Source organism: Oryctolagus cuniculus, chromosome 7, assembly GCF_964237555.1.
Source record: "Oryctolagus cuniculus chromosome 7, mOryCun1.1, whole genome shotgun sequence".
Classification (NCBI taxonomy): Eukaryota; Metazoa; Chordata; class Mammalia; order Lagomorpha; family Leporidae; genus Oryctolagus; species Oryctolagus cuniculus.
In genome coordinates this window covers 110,992,548-111,010,787 of record NC_091438.1, presented here as the reverse complement: position 1 = coordinate 111,010,787, position 18,240 = coordinate 110,992,548, and the positions used below count along the sequence as shown (strand labels likewise).

Here is an 18,240-nt window from a genome sequence, read left to right as displayed (position 1 = left end):
GAGGGCAGGAACCCAATCATTTGAACCATTACTGCTGCCTCCCAGGGTCTGACATAGAAGGAAGCTTAAGTCAGGATTGGAGGTAGGACTCAAACACCCAGCGCTGTAACTGGAGAGACAACATGTGATTGTTCAAAGTAATTTTTATTCTACTCATTGGACTTTTGAGGAGTTACTATGCTTAGTTCTGTAGGGGCAAGTAGAATAAGAAAATCTATTCCAGGAGATAATATGTAACCAGCTCTTACCTATTTAAGGATAAATGAAAGAGTTATGTTAGCAGAGATGTGAGCAAACTATTATAGGATGGCAAATGGAGGATCCAATTTGACAGAGAATTGGAGCACTCACAAAAAAGGAAGGATTTGACTTCAGAATGATACAGGGAAGTATTGTTGTCTTAGACTTCTGTCTATGAAATACATGGAATCTGTTCTGTTTCCTTTTTAAAAAGTTTTTTATTTATATAAAGGGTATTTATATTAGTAAAATAAAAAAGAACGATAGAAGAGATTGACAGGTAGAAAGACTTGAATGAGAGGAAGAATGAAGTCATGAAAATGCCAAGCATTTATCTTGGTGGAGTTATGTGGTAGAAGATGAAGTTGAAAAATAAGTTTGAAGTAGATTACAGGAGGCCTTGAATGTGATTCTATGGAAGTTCAATAGGAACACATTGCTTATTATTTTTCCTCTACAAGTAATATTTTGAGTTCATATGAAATTAATGAAAGAAAAATACAAAATCATCCAGAACTATGGTTTTTTTACTTTGTGTTTCCCTACAACTGTCTTGTCCAAAGGAATGCATGCTTTTTCTTTTAGTGTAATGTTTAAAAAATATTTACTTACTTATTTGAAAGGCAGAGTTACAGAGAGAGGAGGAGACAGAGGGAGAGAGGTCTTCCATCTGCTGGTTCACTCCCCAAATGGCATGCAATGACCAGGGCTGGACCAGGCCGAAGGCATGAGCCTGGAACTCTGTCAGGGTCTCTCACTTGAGTGCAGGGGCCCAAGTTCTTGGGTCATCCTCCACTGCTTTCCCAGGTGCATTAGCAGAGAGCTGAATCAGAAGTGGAGTAACTCGAACCTGAGCCCATATGGGATGCCGGTGCTGCAGGCTGCAGCTTTACCTGCTATACCACAACTCCAGCCCCAATGCATGCTTTTTGTATAGTTAAAATTTTTATATGGCTGTTTGTTTCTCCTTAAATGTCTTGTTTTATAGTGTAAAGATGGCTGGCACCGTGGCTCACTAGGCTAATCCTCCGCCTGCGGTGCCAGCACCCTGGGTTGGGGCGCCGATTCTGTCCCGGTTGCTCCTCTTCCAATCCAGCTCTCTGCTGTGGCCCATGAAGACAGTGGAGGATGGCCCAAGTGCCTGGGCCCTGCACCCACATGGGAGACCAGGCGGAAGCACCTGGCTCCTGGCTTCAGATTGGCGTAGCACGCCGGCTGTAGTGGCCATTTGGGGGGTGAACCAACAGGTAGGAAGAACTTTCTCTCACTGTTTAAATCTGCCTGTCAAAAATAATAATATATATATATATATATATATATATATATATATAGTGTAAAGACTATTTTGTGTTGCTGAGTCCATTCTAGTTTTCTTTTTTCTTTTTTCTTTTTTTTTTTTTTTTTTTTTGAGAGGCAGAGTGGACAGTGAGACAGACAGAGAGAAAGGTCTTCCTTTGCCATTGGTTCACCCTCCAATGGCTGGCCCAGCTGGCGCGCTGCGACCGGCACACCGCGCTGATCCTATGGCAGGAGCCAGGTACTTATCCTGGTCTCCCATGGGGTGCAGGGCCCAAGGACTTGGGCCATCCTCCACTGCACTCCCTGGCCACAGCAGAGAGCTGGCCTGGAAGAGGGGCAACCGGGACAGAATCCGGTGCCCTGACCAGGACTAGAACCCGGTGTGCCGGCACCGCAAGGTGGAGGATTAGCCTAGTGAGCTGCAGCGCCAGCCTCTAGTTTTCTTTTGAGACCTTGTGTATGTTTCTTTTTTCTGTGGGGCTCAAACGAGAGCCCTGAACTAATTGGAAGCAGGAAGACCTGTTAGGAGATACTTGTCTGTCACGGTGCTAGTGAAAAATAATGAAGGCTTATGCCAAGTCAGCAGTGAGACTGGAGATAGACCAAGAGAGAGGGTCAGCGTTAACCTGAATTTCAGCTTAGATTGGAGTGCCTTTTGTCGCTCCCCCTCTTCGCGGAGGAACGACACAGGACCCTGCGCTGTTCTTTCGTCTGCTCGGCCCTCCCCGGGTTTGCTGCTGGTTCTTCCCGGGTTGGCTACTATCCCTTCCACCTCCGTGGAAGGGCAGTTCCCCCTGGCCGCATTCCCCACTTCCGCAGGGGAGCGGCACACCGCCGGCCGGCTTTCTCGGGGGCTGCACGGGTTCCCTTAGATGTTCCCCATAGATGTTCCCGGTGCATGCCGTCTCTCTCCTCCTTTATAGTCCTCCTCCGCCAATCCCAACTCGGCTGCCCACACGCCGAGTACGCTGCTCTCCAATCAGGAGCAAGTCCTACAATTTATTAGTTGAACTGGAGGCAGCTGTGCGGAAGCTGTTTACTTCTCTCCCAGCGCCATATTGTGGGAGAGCAGATGCATAGAATAAGTCTTAATTCGAGTAACTTAGTCTAGTCCGGATTGCTCCCCACACCTTTCATCAAGGTCCCATTACTGATTATTTTTCCAAAACAGTAGTCATCAGTCACATCATTTCAAATTCAGGTCACCTGTGATGGTGACAGTTTGAAATAATCCATCATTTTCTTGTGCTTGTGTTCAAAATAGTATTTATCAAGCCTTCAGTCAGTCTCTTTAGCTAATTAATCTCTTGACATAAATTTTGCAATCAGGACCTAATTAGAGCTTTCTTCCTTTTCCCCTATGTCTGTGCACCCTTAGGGGAAGCTGCAGGTATCTATGTGAAAAGTTTAATACCTGGCAGTGCTGCCTACCACAATGGCCACATTCAAGTGAATGACAAGATAGTTGCTGTAAGTAACTGCCCTCTGTTTTAGGTTTGAATCAAGTTTAAGAAATGCTGATCTTTATTATTATATATTTGAAAAGGGAGGACTTAATAAAGTTTCATAAGGTTTTAGAACTGTTAAGTTTGTGTGTAACTCACAGTGAAATCTCATTTAATTTGAACTTCTGTGATTCTGAATTTCTTTTTTTTTTGATTATCAATAAAGACTTATTGGTAGGAAAAATTACATATACACAAACATAATTAATTAAATACATATATTTATATATGTACACATATTTGAAATATATTCCAACATTCTCACAGAAAACACTTTTCAAACATGTTCTTTAAAGTTATTACATATAATTAATAAACTGTTAACCATCTCTTTTTATCTCTTTGTGAAAGTAATATTCTTCCTAGCTATTTTTAGTACACCCCAGGTTCAGATGTTTTCTGTATTTTAGAACGCCATACCCTTTTCAAATGAAATTGGTCTTCCCTCATTTAGTATAAATTAAATTTTTATATACTCTCATTCAGATATAGATAGTTGATATATAGAAATCTAGTGTCTATACACATAAGGTTATTTACATGGAAACAGATGTTGGGAGGTGATTGAGTCTGTGTCCTTCTTGTCTATTTCAGGATGCACCTTTCATGACTCCCCTTTTTACAGTAATGGACCTAAGAAATGTCTTTTGGTGATTTGTGCTGTCTGAAGACTAGCAATAGTCATGTATGCTTTAGAGAAAATACTTAGGAGGGAAACTAAAATAGTGATTTGGCCAGTGTTAAGAAGATTGAGAGAGGAGTCCTGTTGTCCTGATGGACTTTTAAAAATGTAGAAATGAGCTAGACTTGGATTAGCAATACCTTTCTTACACATCCTTCATAAGAACACTAGAAGACCTGATTGAGGGAAATCAGTGTTTTTTTGGAAAATGTTGCATAATGATATGAGAGAGAGATGAAATATTGCATGACCACTTCAATTTTGACAATAATGACTTCTATTAATACATCTTGAGAGCTCTATATGGCAGTTGATCATCTTTTATAGCATTCTGAATTTGAATTTGAATAGCACCCGAGTAAAGCCCTTTATCTCTCTCAGGCTGTTAGTTAAAACATGTGATATAGACATGCAAGTTTGAATTTGCTTTCTAGTTTGTGAGCAAGTTTGTCAATTTCTTTAACTATTAGTTTTGCATCCTTATTAAAAATACTAAGATCTTATATAAATTATTTGGGAGATAAAATCAATTGTTTCATTCAGTCATGCCAGAATTAAAAATAGTAGACAACTTAAAGTTTGTTTAACTTGCTTCTTAATATTTTAGGTTAATGGGGTGAATATTCAGGGTTTTGACAACCAGCATGTTGTTGAAGTGTTACGAAATGCAGGACAGGTGGTACACCTAACCCTAGCTCGAAGGAAGACATCCTCATCTGGTTATCAGCTTGAACTCCCTTCAGACAGAGGTAATTCATTTTTTTTAAAGATTTATTTATCTATTTGAAAATCAGAGTTACACAGAGAGAGGAGAGGCAGAGAGAGAGAGGTCTTCCATCCGCTGGTTCACTCCCTAGATGGCCGCAATGGCCAGAGCTGCACCAGTTCAAAGCCAGGAGCCAGGAGCTCCCATGCGGGTGCAGGGGCCCAAGGATTTGGACGAACTTCTGCTTTCCCAGGCCATAGCAGAGAGCTGGATCAGAAGTGGGACAGCCAGGTCTTGAACCAGCACCCATATGGGATGCTGGAGCTTCAGGCCAGGGCCAGCCCCAGAGGTAATTCATTCTATCATCCTTCTCCCAATGTGGAGTCTGGGCCAAATGAATAGCCAAGTTTTAGTAGTTGCTGTGTGAGTCTCAGCAGGAAAACCTTCCTACTTTGTGAAAGGCAGTGATGGAGAAATGAGTAAGCTCATTTATGCATTAAAGATGCATTTCCTTTGCTATTAATAATGTGTGAGTGCAAATGTTAGGACAAGAACCCTGATACACACTAAGCTCCAGGAGTTTCTCTAAATGGAGATGAAATCATTTTTTCCAAAAAGCTTTCAAATTTCATTTATTGCTTATGTTTGAATAATACTGCTTTGCCTTTTGTTCCAAGGGGTTTCATTTTTGTAATGCTTTGACATTTTTGCAAACTTTGGGTTTCATATTACTTTTAACAATATATTTTATTCAAATCTATCTCTTAACTTTGAGGTGTAGTGAGAGAAAATAAAACATGGGTTTTTTATATCAAAAGCATTTCATTGTAAAATAATATTTGTTGTTAATGTAGTTATTAAAAAAGTAGATCTTCATTACAGAACGACATAATTGTATGCATGCCAATGTTTGATTATCAATTTCTAAGTGTATAGATCAACAGAAGTTGGTAATCATGGGAACACATGTACAGTTTGAAATGAGTTTGTTATATAACCTCTGAGCAGGAACACTTGTGTTAGAATTTTGAGAAAATAAGTCAAGCTTTTTACCCCTCCGGAAATATTGCTCTGGAGATATAATAAGTCTAGTAGTCTTTGGATTCAACTGTTATTGATTTGTATTTAAATGGGAACTTTTTATGTTTTATGTGATAGTGGAAATTTTGCTGCTGAAAGACAGATGCCCTGTCAACTGCACTGTATGTCTGAAATTTAAAATTGCTTAAATAGTGCAAATTGTACATATGCCTTATTGTCCTTAAAAGGTTCTCATAAATATTTATATAAATATAATGGTTTCTAATAGCCCTTATAGAGCCCTTGGCTTCAGTCTACTGTAGCAAATGAATGTAGGCATGCCCAATGTCTGCGGATTAACAGTTCTTTACTGCGCCTGCCTATGTTTTTGATTTGTTATAAGTACTGACACCTTTTTCTCCATGGATTGTTCTGTGGTTCCCCAGTACCCTTTCCAAAGCATCCCTTTGAAAGTAGTCTGTTTTAGCATTTAGCACATTACGTGGTAGTCACCTGTCTTATGTGGAGGACTAAAATGTAGGGGAGCGGTTATCTTTTTGCTTCTTGCCCCCATGTCACACATCTTTTTATGCCTTGCATACTGTCAGCATTTAGAAGTTGGTTTTACTGAAACAGCTTCTAGCTCTTGCAAGTTACCTCCCCCTGCCATTCAAACTCTTACTGTCTCTTCTCCCTCTAAGCCCCTACTATTTGTAAACTTATATTTATTTGCATGCTGTAATGTATGCTGTTTGTGGCTCACAATCAGACTGTGGCTTTATAGTGAATGTGGTGGTAACTCTTTTCTCCAGCTGGGCCAGTAGCTTCTGGTTGACTTTTTTAAATTATAGTAAAAAATAACTAACATGAAATCTTCTTTCCCAACAAATGTTTAAGTAGACAACAGTCTCCTTAACTATATGCACGTTGTTTTAAGCAGATCTCTAGAATTTTTTCATCTTGCACAATTGAAATTCTGTGCCCACTGATTTACCTAGCTCCGCATTCCCTTTCCCTCAGCCTCTAGTAACCACCATTACACTTCCTGTTTCTGTGAGTTTGGCTGCTTAGATTCCTCATACAAGTGGAAGTATGCAGTCTTTGTCCTGTGACTGGTGCATTTCACTTTGCATGATGTCCTCCGAGTTCATCTATGTTATGGCATATGACAGGATTTACTTCTTTTTTAAGACTGAATACCATTCCATTATTTGTATGTGGAAAATTTCTTTTTAAGATTTATTTATTTATTTGAAAGGCAAAGTTACAGAGAGTGGAGGAGAGACAACAGAGAGAGGTCTTCCATCTGCTGGTTCACTACCCAAATGGCCACAATGGCTAGAGCTGGGCCGATCTGAAGCTAGGATCCAGGAGCTTCTTCCAGGTCTCCTACATGGGTGCAGGGGCCCAAGCACTTTGACCATCTTCCACTGCTTTTCCAGGCCACCAGCAGGGAGCTGTATTGGAAGTGGAGCATCTGGGACTCGAACCAGCACCCATATGGGATGCTGGTGCAGCAAGCAGAGGCTTAACCCACTACACCACAGCACTGGGCCCATGATACAATTTCTTTATCCACTCATTCTAAATATACATTTAGGTTGTTTCTACTTCTTGGTTATTGTGAATAATGCCACAGAAAATGTTGGCATTTCTTATTCTAGCACTGAGTATATATATTTTTGTATATTCAATGTATTGCTGCTCCAAAAAAAACCTTTTTTTTTTTGTTTAAAGATTTAATTCTTTATTTGAAAAAAGAGTTACACAGAGAGAGGAGAGGCAGAGAGAGAGAGGGAGGGAGAGAGAGAGAGAGAGAGAGAGGTCTTCCATCTTCTGGTTCACTCCTCAACTGGCTGCAACAGCCAGAGCTGTGCCGATCTGGAGCCAGGAGCCAGGAGTTTCCTCTGGGTCTCCTACATGGGTGCAGGGGTCAGAGAACTTGGGCCATCTTTTACTGCTTTCCCAGGCCATAGCAAAGAACCAGATTGGAAATGGAGCAGCTGGGACTCGAACTGGTGCCCATATGAGATGCCGGTACCTCAGGTGTCCGCTTTACCCACTAAGCCACATCGCCAGCTCCTCAAAATATCTTTTATAGCTTCTCTTGTTATTCCTCCCCAAACTAAAATCGAATCATGCCTTGCATTTGTGGCATTTGTTAAGCATTGTTTACTTTCTTAATCTAGAAGAATCCCTCACTCTGTCCCTATGGTATAGGTATAGATTTATACCATATACCATTTATACCATATATACCATTTATATATATATACACACACACACACACATATGTGTATATATATATAAATAAATAAATTTACGTATTTATTTGAAAGGCAGAGTTAGACAGACAGACAGAGATAGAGAGATCTTCCATCTGCTGGTTCTCCCCAAATGGCTGCTACGTCCAGGGCTGGGCCAGGCCAGAGCTAGGAGCCAGGAGCTTCTTCTGAGTCTTCCATGTGGGTGTAGGAGCCAAAGCACTTGGGCTATCCTCCACTGCTTTCCCAGGCACATTAGCAGGGAACTGAATTGGAAGTCGAACAGTGTCCATATGGGATGCCAGCACCGTAGATGGTGGCTTTACCTGATACACCACAGCACTGGCCCCAACATAGATTTTTTTAAATGAGTAAGTCATTTTTTAAAAAAGTTTATTTATTTATTTATTTGAAAGAGTTACACACAGAGAGGAGAGGCAGAGAGAGAGGTCTTTCATCCAGTGGTTCACTCCCCAACTGGCTGCAACAGCTGGAGCTGCACTGATCTGAAGCCAGGATCCAGGAGCTTCTTCTGCGTCTCCTAGCAGGTACAGGGCCCTGAGGACCTGAGCCATCTTCTGCTGCTTTCCCAGGCCACAGCAGAGAGCTGGATTGGAAGTGGAGCAGCTGGGGCTCGAACTGCTGCCCATATGGGATGCTGGCACTGCAGGTGGTAGCTTTACCCACTATGCCACAGTGCCGGCCCCATCAACATAGATGTTTTAAAGGGATTAGTTTATTGGTCACTGGAATACCTCTTTCTAAATTTGATTCTTTTTGTGGAGTTCCTTAACTTGTTGTTCTGTTAGGTTTCCTGTGAATTAGAAGCTAGATCTAAAGTTTTCGTTAGAGTCATGGTTAAATACTTTTTATAAGAATACTTCATAAATGACGTGTGATTATTTTAAAAATAGCCCATGAGGATTTATTTAACTCTTCTAAGGTAAGAAACACATTATGACTTGAATGACCGAGATAGAAAACTACAGATAAATCTTACTTGCATTACTTAATTTAGCTAAGGTCGGCAAAATCCTCTGCACCCAAGGGAACTCTCTCCAGTTCTCTTCCAGTTAATAAGGTTAGCTATGTGGACTTGTTTGTTATGCTTACGCTAGTGTCATGCTGGAACCTAGGAAAGACCAGTGCAATCCGTTCAGCTTATTCTGCGTGTTATGCTCCCTACCCACTACAACATCAAAAGCCTAGGACCCTTAGTGAATTTTTCTTTTTGAAGGCTATGTTTAAAATGTATCTGCTGCTGCTTTGTCATCTGCTTTACCTTGCTTTTTTCTTCCCGTTGCCTATTTCCTTATTTTCTGTACATTCAGCAGTTTATTATTTAACACATTGATTGGTATCACATATGGCATTTTAGATTAAAGGCCTCAGGTAAGTTTTCTTAGAGCTTGTAATGAGGGTGTGGAATGGGAGGGCAGGAGTGAAATAGTTCACTTAATATGGTTCTCAGCTACTATTAATTCAAGTTATCAATTTTTATTTTAGGAAGTGTTGTAGAACCACCAAAAACACCAGCTCTCTTTTTAACTGGAGCAGTGGAAACAGAAACTAATTTGGACGATGAAGATGAGGAAACTGAAGAAAGAATGGATAATCTAAAAAATGACAACATGCAAGCTTTAGAAAAATTGGGTAGGCACAAAGCATTCATTTGGGAGTAATTTAACCTTTCATTTGTTAACCAATTTCTCTGTTTATAATTAATATGACAAATCATAGAACCATTTTGGAAATCTAAAATATAGCTTTTTTTAAAAGTTCTTTTCTTTTTCTTTATAAGATTTATTTATTTATTTGAAAGGCAGAAATACAGATAGAGGAGGAGAGAGGGAGAGAGAGAGAGAGATTGATCTTGCATGCGCTGATTCACTTCCCAAATGGCCACAATGGCCAGTTCTGGGCCAGGCCGAAGCCAGGGACCAGGAGTTTCTTCCAGTCTCCCATGTCGGTGCAGGGGCCCAAAAACTTGGGCCATCTTCTGATGCTTTTGCAAGTGCTTTAGCAGGGAGCTGGATTGCAGGTGGGCAGCCGGGACTCAAACCTGTGCCTTCATGGCATAGCAGCACTGCAGGCGGAGGCCCAACCTTCCTATGACACAGTGCCAGCCTTAATATGGTGTTCTTAAAATCAGCTCCTTAGCACTTGTAGCAGTTGGAGACCAAGCACATTCTTGTTTAATCTTTGTTTAAATTATGTTAATTTTGAATGTATATTTATTAGTCTGTGATAACTATAATCTTCTTAGCATTTTTAATTACTCTATTTTAGTTTGTATTTATCACTGGCATATCTATATGCATTGTTTATAGCTTCTATATTTGCTTTTCATCATAAACAACGTTTACATTTTTATATGTTTGCATCAAATTGCTAGGCTGCTGTGTAATTATTCTTTACTTTTTACTTGATTTGCAGCTTTGTCCTTTTACGTGTACTTTGCTGCTCAATTAATATAGTGAACTCTGTTCTGCAAGGATGCTGAGTAATAGTCTGAAAGAGTTTCCTGCATGAAAGTTCTCAGGAGAGCACCGGCTAAATGAATCTCTTGGGATACTTAACACTATTTATCATCCAGAGCAGTTTTGGTTTTTGGCTTTGTCTTGTGTCAGGAAAGAATAGCTTGAAGAAGGGTGTTAACCAGTAATTCGTATTTAAAATTTTTTTTATGATTTGAAAATTTATCTAGTTCTTTTGACCCAAGTTGATTGGGTCAAAATTAATCTTTGCTATTTTAATTCAGTTGAACTCAGACATTCAGTGGAATATCAGGAGAAAATCAAAAACATTCTTAATTTAGAAAGAGTTCTAGAAATATGTTATTTGTGCTTTTTGGATCAACTTCACTACTTTTTTTTTCTTTGTGCTAATGTATAATTTCAGTTTGAATTTAAAACCAGTCTTCTTTTTTTTATTTTTTTATTTTTTTATTTTTTATTTTTTTGACAGGCAGAGTGGACAGTGAGAGAGACAGAGAGAAAGGTCTTCTTTTGCCGTTGGTTCACCCTCCAATGGCCGCCGTGGCCGGCGCGCTGCGGCCGGTGCACCATGCTGATCCGATGGCAGGAGCCAGGAGCCAGGTGCTTTTCCTTGTCTCCCATGGGGTGCAGGGCCCAAGCACCTGGGCCATCCTCCACTGCACTCCCTGGCCACAGCAGAGGGCTGGCCTGGAAGAGGGGCAACTGGGACAGAATCCGGCGCCCCAACCGGGACTAGAACCCGGTGTGCCAGCGCCGCTAGGTAGAGGATTAGCCTAGTGAGCCACGGCGCAGGCCTAAAACCAGTCTTCTAACTGCTCTCTTTCTTGCCTTTGATATAATCATTTGGATAGTTATGTTATTCATTTTTTTTTGATTATTTTGTGTAGTCTATGATTTATTGAGTTATTGAGAGTAAATTGATCTCTGCAATTGGGACTTTGTGCAATGTTTTAAAAGTCATGACTTTTCATTATACAACTGAAGTTAAAAATTTAGTCAAAAGAATTGTCAACTAAATACCATTATCAGTTTATACAGGTATATGACTATTGTGTGTTTGTGTGTGTATATGTGCTTTTTATTTTAGGATTTTTTTTTTTTATTTGAAAGGCAGAGTTACGGAGAGGCAGAGGCAGAGAGAAGGAGATTTTCCATTTGAAGGTTCACTCCCCAAATGGCCACAATGGCTAGAGCTGGGCTGATCAGGGGCCAGGAGCTTCCTCTAGGTCTTCCACACAGGTGCAGGGGCCCAAGGACTTGGGCCATCTTCTACTTCTTTTCCAGGCCATAGCAGAGAGCTGGATCGGAAGTGAAGCCACGAGGGCATGAACTGGTGCCCATATAGGATGCTGGCACTGCAGACAGTGTCTTTATCCACTATGCCACAGTGCTGTTCCTTAATATGTGTTTTACACTTAGAATTAAACCAGTACCAGGCAAATTTTGTTCAAGAAACTGCTGCCTGAAAGAAGTTTGACAAACAACATGTTAGAACCCTCAAAAATTTCTTGGGAAAATTTTTTTTTAATTTTGAAATTTTTCTTAGAGACAGCTTACATTCATCCACTGTTCACTTCTCAGTTGCCTGTAACAGCCAAGATGAGGATGGGCCAAAGCCAGAAGCCAGGAACTCCCACCTGGGTGGCAGGAATTCAGTTATTTTAGCCAAAACCTCTGACTCCTAGGGTCTGCATTAGCAGGAACGAGTTAGGAGCTGGAACCTGGTATTAAAGCCAGGCATTCTGATAAGGAGCACAGGTGTTGTAACCAGCATCTTTACCACAAGGCTGAAAGTGTATCCCAAAGAATTTCTTAAGGAAATACTAACAGGAGTATAGGTGCAAAGATGCAGAACTCTAATGCATTTGCTATTTTGTTTTTAATAAGATCTTTGGTTAGTTATTCCCTAAATTAATCTAGCATATCAGTTAATATAGTTAGTTCAAGAATGTTCTTTTGTAAATCTAATAATTTAAGTTCTTTAATGTTCATTAGTCTTAGTCTCTGATTTCTGAGGTTAGACTATTTTAGTTAATGATTCAAATTATATAATTAACCATTATGTGCATCCAAAATGAGCCGTCTGTGTCGAAGAATAAAAGCTGATATTGCAAGTTTTTTTTGATTTTAGGCAGATGGTTATGTCAGTCATGGTAAGTGTTCTGTGGTTTGTCCAATCTTAGAAAGTTCAGTTTCTCTTTAACTTAAAGGAAAAATATGTAAGTTTATTTCCTGCTGCTACTATGGATATAATTTGAAGTTATAGTGTTAATACTTTGACTTTTACCCATTAGACATTATTCAGACTACAAACTATGTACTGAGATTCTGATTAAGATCATATAGAGGATAGGCAAGACATTTTAAAATCTGTTTTAACTCTTTAAATCATCTGTCCAATAAAGCCAATATTACACTCAAGTAAGAACATCATAAAAATTCCAAGTATTCTAATAGCCAAGAAGCAACAAAAAACTGGTATGAATGCAAAGTTTATTTTATGCAAAAGCCCTTGAAACTCTGGTCAAATTAAACAAGATAACTTTTTTCTAAAGGTTTATTTTGTCTATTTGAAAGGCAGAGTTGGGGTGGGGGAGAGATATCTTCCATACACATTGGATTACTTCCCAAATGACCACAATGGTTGGGACCCGGCCAAGTTGAAACCAGGAGCCTGGAACTTCCATCCAATCTTCCACATGGGAAGCAGGGTCTAAGTACTTGAGCTGTCTTCCACTGCCTTCTCAGGTGCATTAGCAGGGAGCTGGATAGGAAGTGCAGCAAACCAGTGAGAAAGTCAACTCAAACCGATGCTCCTATGGGATGCCAGCATCACAGGCAGCGGCTTAATCCTTTCTGTTTGTTTGTTTGTTTGTTTGTTGACAGGCAAACTGGACAGTGAGAGAGAGAGAGACAAAGGTCTTCCTTTGCCGTTGGTTCACCCTCCAATGGCCGCCGCGGCCAGTGCGCTGTTGCCGGCGCATCGTGCTGATCCGAAGGCAGGAGCCAGGTGCTTCTCCTGGTCTCCCATGGGGTGCAGGGCCCAAGCACTTGGGCCATCCTCCACTGCCTTCCCGGGCCACAGCAGAGAGCTGGCCTGGAAGAGGGGCAACCGGGACAGAATCCAGTGCCCCGACTGGGACTAGAACCCGGTGTGCTGGCGCCTCTAGGTGGAGGATTAGCCTATTGAGCCACGGCACTGGCCTTTAATCTGTTTTGCCAAAACCCTGGTCCCTCAGATAAGCCTTTATAGTAATTCATATGAAAAGTGTGATTTTATTGTTTTGATATGTCTGCTTGATATTAAAGATATCTTGGTAAGTTTTTACTTTTCCAATGAATAGATAAAATGGTACTATTTTGAAGAGATTAATATTACACTTGATCTTAGATAAAAGGCCGAGAAGTGATGAAGTGATTAGTATTTACATTAAATCCTTATACATTCTAGCATATTATAAAGCAAAACCAGATGTGTTTTACTTGTAAACTATAGGATATATACATGTAAGCTGTATGTAACTGAAATTACAGTTATGTTTGTTATTTCCTCCTTCCTTTAAAATATCCCTTAACAACAAAAAGCCCCTTCATAATTTAGTCCCAACTGGTCTTTACATTTTACAATAATCTTGTAAGTCACTTTACCTAGTAGATGTCAGTTAATGATTTTCCTTTACTTACTGAAACTGTTGTTATAAAAGAAATTAGCAGCTAAATGTTTTTGGCTCACGGTAGCCTCAACTTTTTTTTTTTTTAAATCTGTATATATCCAGAAAGAGTCACGGACTCTCCAGAAAATAAGCTGAAATCCAGATGGGAAAACCTCCTGGGCCCTGATTATGAAGTAATGGTATGTTAAAATCTTTTAATAAAAAACACTTACATCTCATTTTGTGTCAAGATCCTAACGCTACAATTTTAAAGAACTGGTAGCATCAAAAAATGTCCAGCCTGCCTTTATTTCTTCTTCTCTATTGGATCAATCAATTGACTTCTTTTTAAAGTATTTTAAGTTTTAAGGACAATTAAGACTGGGACACAAAGTTCAGTTACAATTAGCAGACACTCAGTTTATGTTGAAACAATTTAAGTCAGTGATAAGCCAAAAAATGTTAGGAGAATGAGGGCTTGCCTTTAAATTTATAACCTGTATCAGCTGCTTAAAATTGCTGGCATTTTTATGATTGCTTTTATGATCTGTTTGTTTTATTGTACACTGAAAGGGCTGTGGACATTAGTCCTGTGTTTCACAGAGAATCTTACAGTTTTATGAGAAAAATGAAAGAATGATTATCAGATGTATTTGAAAGAACAGGAAGTTATTTAGGTTAGGTGTAAGTTGTAGTTCCAGTGGTCCGTTTGGCTTCCTTTCACCTGTTATTAAATTCATTAAATAAGGGATCGATTACATTTCTCCATATGAATCCACATGAAAGCAGAAAGCTGTGCTTAGAAAAGCCTCTACAGTGTTCACCCAGTGCATTAGCAGTAAAATATTCTTTTAAATTTCTACTGTCATTCACATTTTGTTAATATATGCTTATCATTAGTATTTGATAGCTGGTTGGATTTTTTTCTCTTCTTGATTTAGAATATCCAGCCACTATCTGTTAGAAAATTTCGACAGAACAGTTCATACTTCGTCTTCTTGCTAATTTTGTACTTGCATATCGGTTCTCAGGTAGTGCATCTTCTCTGCTTCATAAATTTCAGATACTATCATTAGGCTGTCACCTAGCAAGTGACCTTTTATTCTACCCTTGCTTTGAAATTCAAAGTAATTTGGTATACCGGTATTTACAAACAGCCGGTTTTGTGATGGGCTCTTTTCTGTTAAAATCTTATACTCCCTATAACCGCCTTTTCCAGCTTGATTTGTTGTGTGGTAAGGCCACAACAGAGGGGCCAGAAAGAGGAGATAGAATTTGAAATTGGAAATTTAAAGTAATAGCTTACTCATTAAAATTTGTAGTTGTTCTCAGGAATGAGGGGCAGAAAGAAGAATCTAGGCAAAGTGGATGGATGGAAGGAAGGGAGAAAGAGAAAAGAGAGAGGGAGTGAGAGAGAGAACTCCAATGTTTCTCACTTCGATTTCTTCCGAGTTCTACTACTCTGAAATGTAGTAATTTTAGAATCTTTAGTTGGATTGTTTAACTTAACTCCTGCTTACAGATGCCCCATATTTATTTACAACTCACAGATGCAAATCATCAATAAAGTACTTTCTGTTTGCAAGGAATTCACGTCTGTGGGTATCTACCATTGAAGCTTGCAACAGTGGCTTTAGACCAGTATTAAAACTCCAAGTATCCCGTGAGCTTCCTATCAGGAACAGGGTCTCCCCAAGCTTCCTTCCATTTATTATTTATTTATATTTAAAAATCAAAGTTATAGAGTGGGAAAGACAGAGAGATCTTCCATCTGATGGTTCACTTCCCAGATGGTCACAATGGCCAGCGCTGGACTAGTCCAAAGCCAGGAGCTTCATCCAGGTCTCCCATGTGGGTGGCAGGAACCCAAACCCTTGGGCTTCCACTATTTTTCCCAAGCCATTAGCAGGGAGCTGGATTAGAAGTGGAGCAACCTGGACATGGGATGTAAGTGTCACAGGGCTGCAGCATTACCTGCTATGCCACATTTCTGGCCCCTGGATGAGGTCTTTCTGTTTGTGACTTTGCCATCTGCTTCTCCTGGGGAAATGATTGAACTTGCTGTAAAAAGTCAAATACTTCAGTTTTCCCAAAGTCATCTGATTTTATTGACCTTGCAAATTTTTTTTAAGGACTGAATTGAAAGTAAAAATGGCCATACCCTTGGCTTTGTCAAAAAAGTAATACTTTTTTAGATTCAATATAATGAAGGATTGTACTAAAATTTTTATTTATTTTTATTTCTATTTATTTTTTTGACAGGCAGAGTGGACAGTGAGAGAGAGACAGAGAGAAAGGTCTTCCTTTGCTGTTGGTTCACCCTCCAATGGCCGCCGCGGCCGGCGGGCTGTGGCCAGAGCACCACGCTGATCCAAAGCCAGGAGCCAGGTGTTTCTCCTGGTCTCCCATGGGGTGCAGGGCCCAAGCACTTGGACCATCCTCCACTGCCTTCCTGGGCCACAGCAGAGAGCTGGCCTGGAAGAGGAGCGACCAGGACTAGAACCTGGTGTGCCGGCGCCACAGGCGGAGGATTAGCCTATTGAGCCGCAGCACCAGCCAGGGGTCATGGATTTTTAAAAATAGCATATAGATGTATTTACCCATCACATTCTGTTCAACTTTTGAATAATTTAGGAGAAAATATTGATATGGAGAACAAGAGAAAGCCAATACTGTCTGAAATTTTCCACTATGTGTTACACTTAGGGTTTCAGAAATATAGGAAAGAGATTAGAATGTAGGTCAGATGGAGTTATTGGTTTGGCAGATATGTTCAGAAAACCTAGGAAGAAATAAAATTATGCTTTTATAAATATTGGTAATATTTTTTCTTAATTTAGGTTGTGACATTGAATACACAGATTGCAGATGATGCTGAGTTACAAAAGTATTCCAAGGTAAGTATTGTTTTTAAAAATTTTTTTAATGTTTGAAGAACTTTATATAAAGTTATAAATTCTTCTTGAAGAAACTAAATTAATGTTTGTTCATAAGTTTCTAGAACTTAGTCTCACATGTTGTCTGGAAATGTGAGGCTTCTCACGGTTATAAAGGATGTTAATTAAGGTGTATTTTAAATCTCCTATAATGCAGGTGTGATTGTTCATATTATGTAGAAGACCCATGTTACCTTCTTTTTTTCTTTTTTAAAGATTTGTTTATTTATTTGAAAGTTACAGAGAGAAGGAGAGACAGGGAGAGGTCTTCCATCCACTGGTTCATTCCCCAGTTGGCTGCAACAGCCAAGAGCCAGAAGCCTCTTCCAGGTCTCCCACATGGGTGCAGGGGCCCAAGGATTTGGGCCATTTTCTACTGCTTTCCCAGGCCATAGCAGAGAGCTAGACTAGAAGTGGAGCAGCCAGGATACAAGCCAGCACCCGTATGGGATGCCAGCACTGCAGATGGCAGCCTTACCTGCTATGCCACAGCGCTGGCCTCTAACTTACTTATTTTTGATCTCCACTCACTAAAACATAAGTTCTATAGGGCCGAGTTTTTTTTTTTCCTCCTCCTTGCTTTGTTCTCTTCTGGAACTCTAGCACTCAGTAGAGGATCTGGCACAGAGTAGATATTAATAAATATTTGATTAACAAGTGAAGGAATGGACAGCTGAAGCTATTGCTAGGTTTCTATAAGGTGGTTCTGAAAGTCTGCTCAGTCGAAATCCTTTACACCAGAATTGCCAAGTCCAAGTTTACCTGGAGGTGGGTCAGGAAAAGCAATACAGTTAGCAAGACTAGTGGTGAGGAACTAGGGAGTGAGAGTGGTGGAAAATGTCTTCCTTAATAGAGAACCCCATTCTTTATAATTTTTTTTAAATTAATTTGAAAGGCAGAGTTACTAGAGAGGGAGAGAGACAGAGAGATATTCCATCTGCTGGTTTCACTCCCCAAATGACTGGAACAGCCAGGGTTGGACCAGGCTGAAAACAGGAGCTTCATTTCCCACATGGGCTTAGGGACCCAAGCACTTGGACCATCTTCTCTTGCTTTCCCAGGTGCATTTGCAGGGGGCTGGATCAGAAGTGGAGCAGCCAGGTCTCAAACCAGCGCGCATTTGGGAATACCAGCATGACAGGTCACAGCTTAATCCGTTGTGCTGCAATACTGGCCCTGAGATCCCCATTCTTTAAGACTGTACTCAAAGTGTGATCATTCTCCTTCTTTTACTTGCTGTGTTTCACTTAGTACAAAATGTAAGGTCCTGGAATGTAGGGCTTTGATCGCAGGAGGGCAGAGGTGATGAGAAGAGCTGATCCCCCATGGGGACATCCACCGAATTCCAGAGCTGTATAATGTGGGAGGCTAAAACGCTAGTCAGGAACCTGGGCAGAATTACACCTCTGCCATGTCTCTGTGATGGTCACCCACCAG

At 40.3% G+C, this 18,240-nt stretch overlaps 1 protein-coding gene across 10 annotated transcripts in view; it reads left to right on the top strand.

Moving 5' to 3' along the window:
- Positions 1-18,240, top strand: part of PATJ (PATJ crumbs cell polarity complex component) — a 438,074-nt gene that overhangs the window by 57,202 nt on the left and 362,632 nt on the right. For all 10 annotated transcript variants that reach the window (XM_070078398.1, XM_070078393.1, XM_070078397.1 and 7 more), the window contains exons 10-14: positions 2,918-3,009; positions 4,334-4,475; positions 9,223-9,369; positions 13,991-14,067; positions 16,708-16,764. In XM_070078398.1, the coding sequence (XP_069934499.1) occupies positions 2,918-3,009; positions 4,334-4,475; positions 9,223-9,369; positions 13,991-14,067; positions 16,708-16,764 (515 nt within the window). The remainder of the gene's footprint in view (positions 1-2,917; positions 3,010-4,333; positions 4,476-9,222; positions 9,370-13,990; positions 14,068-16,707; positions 16,765-18,240) is intronic.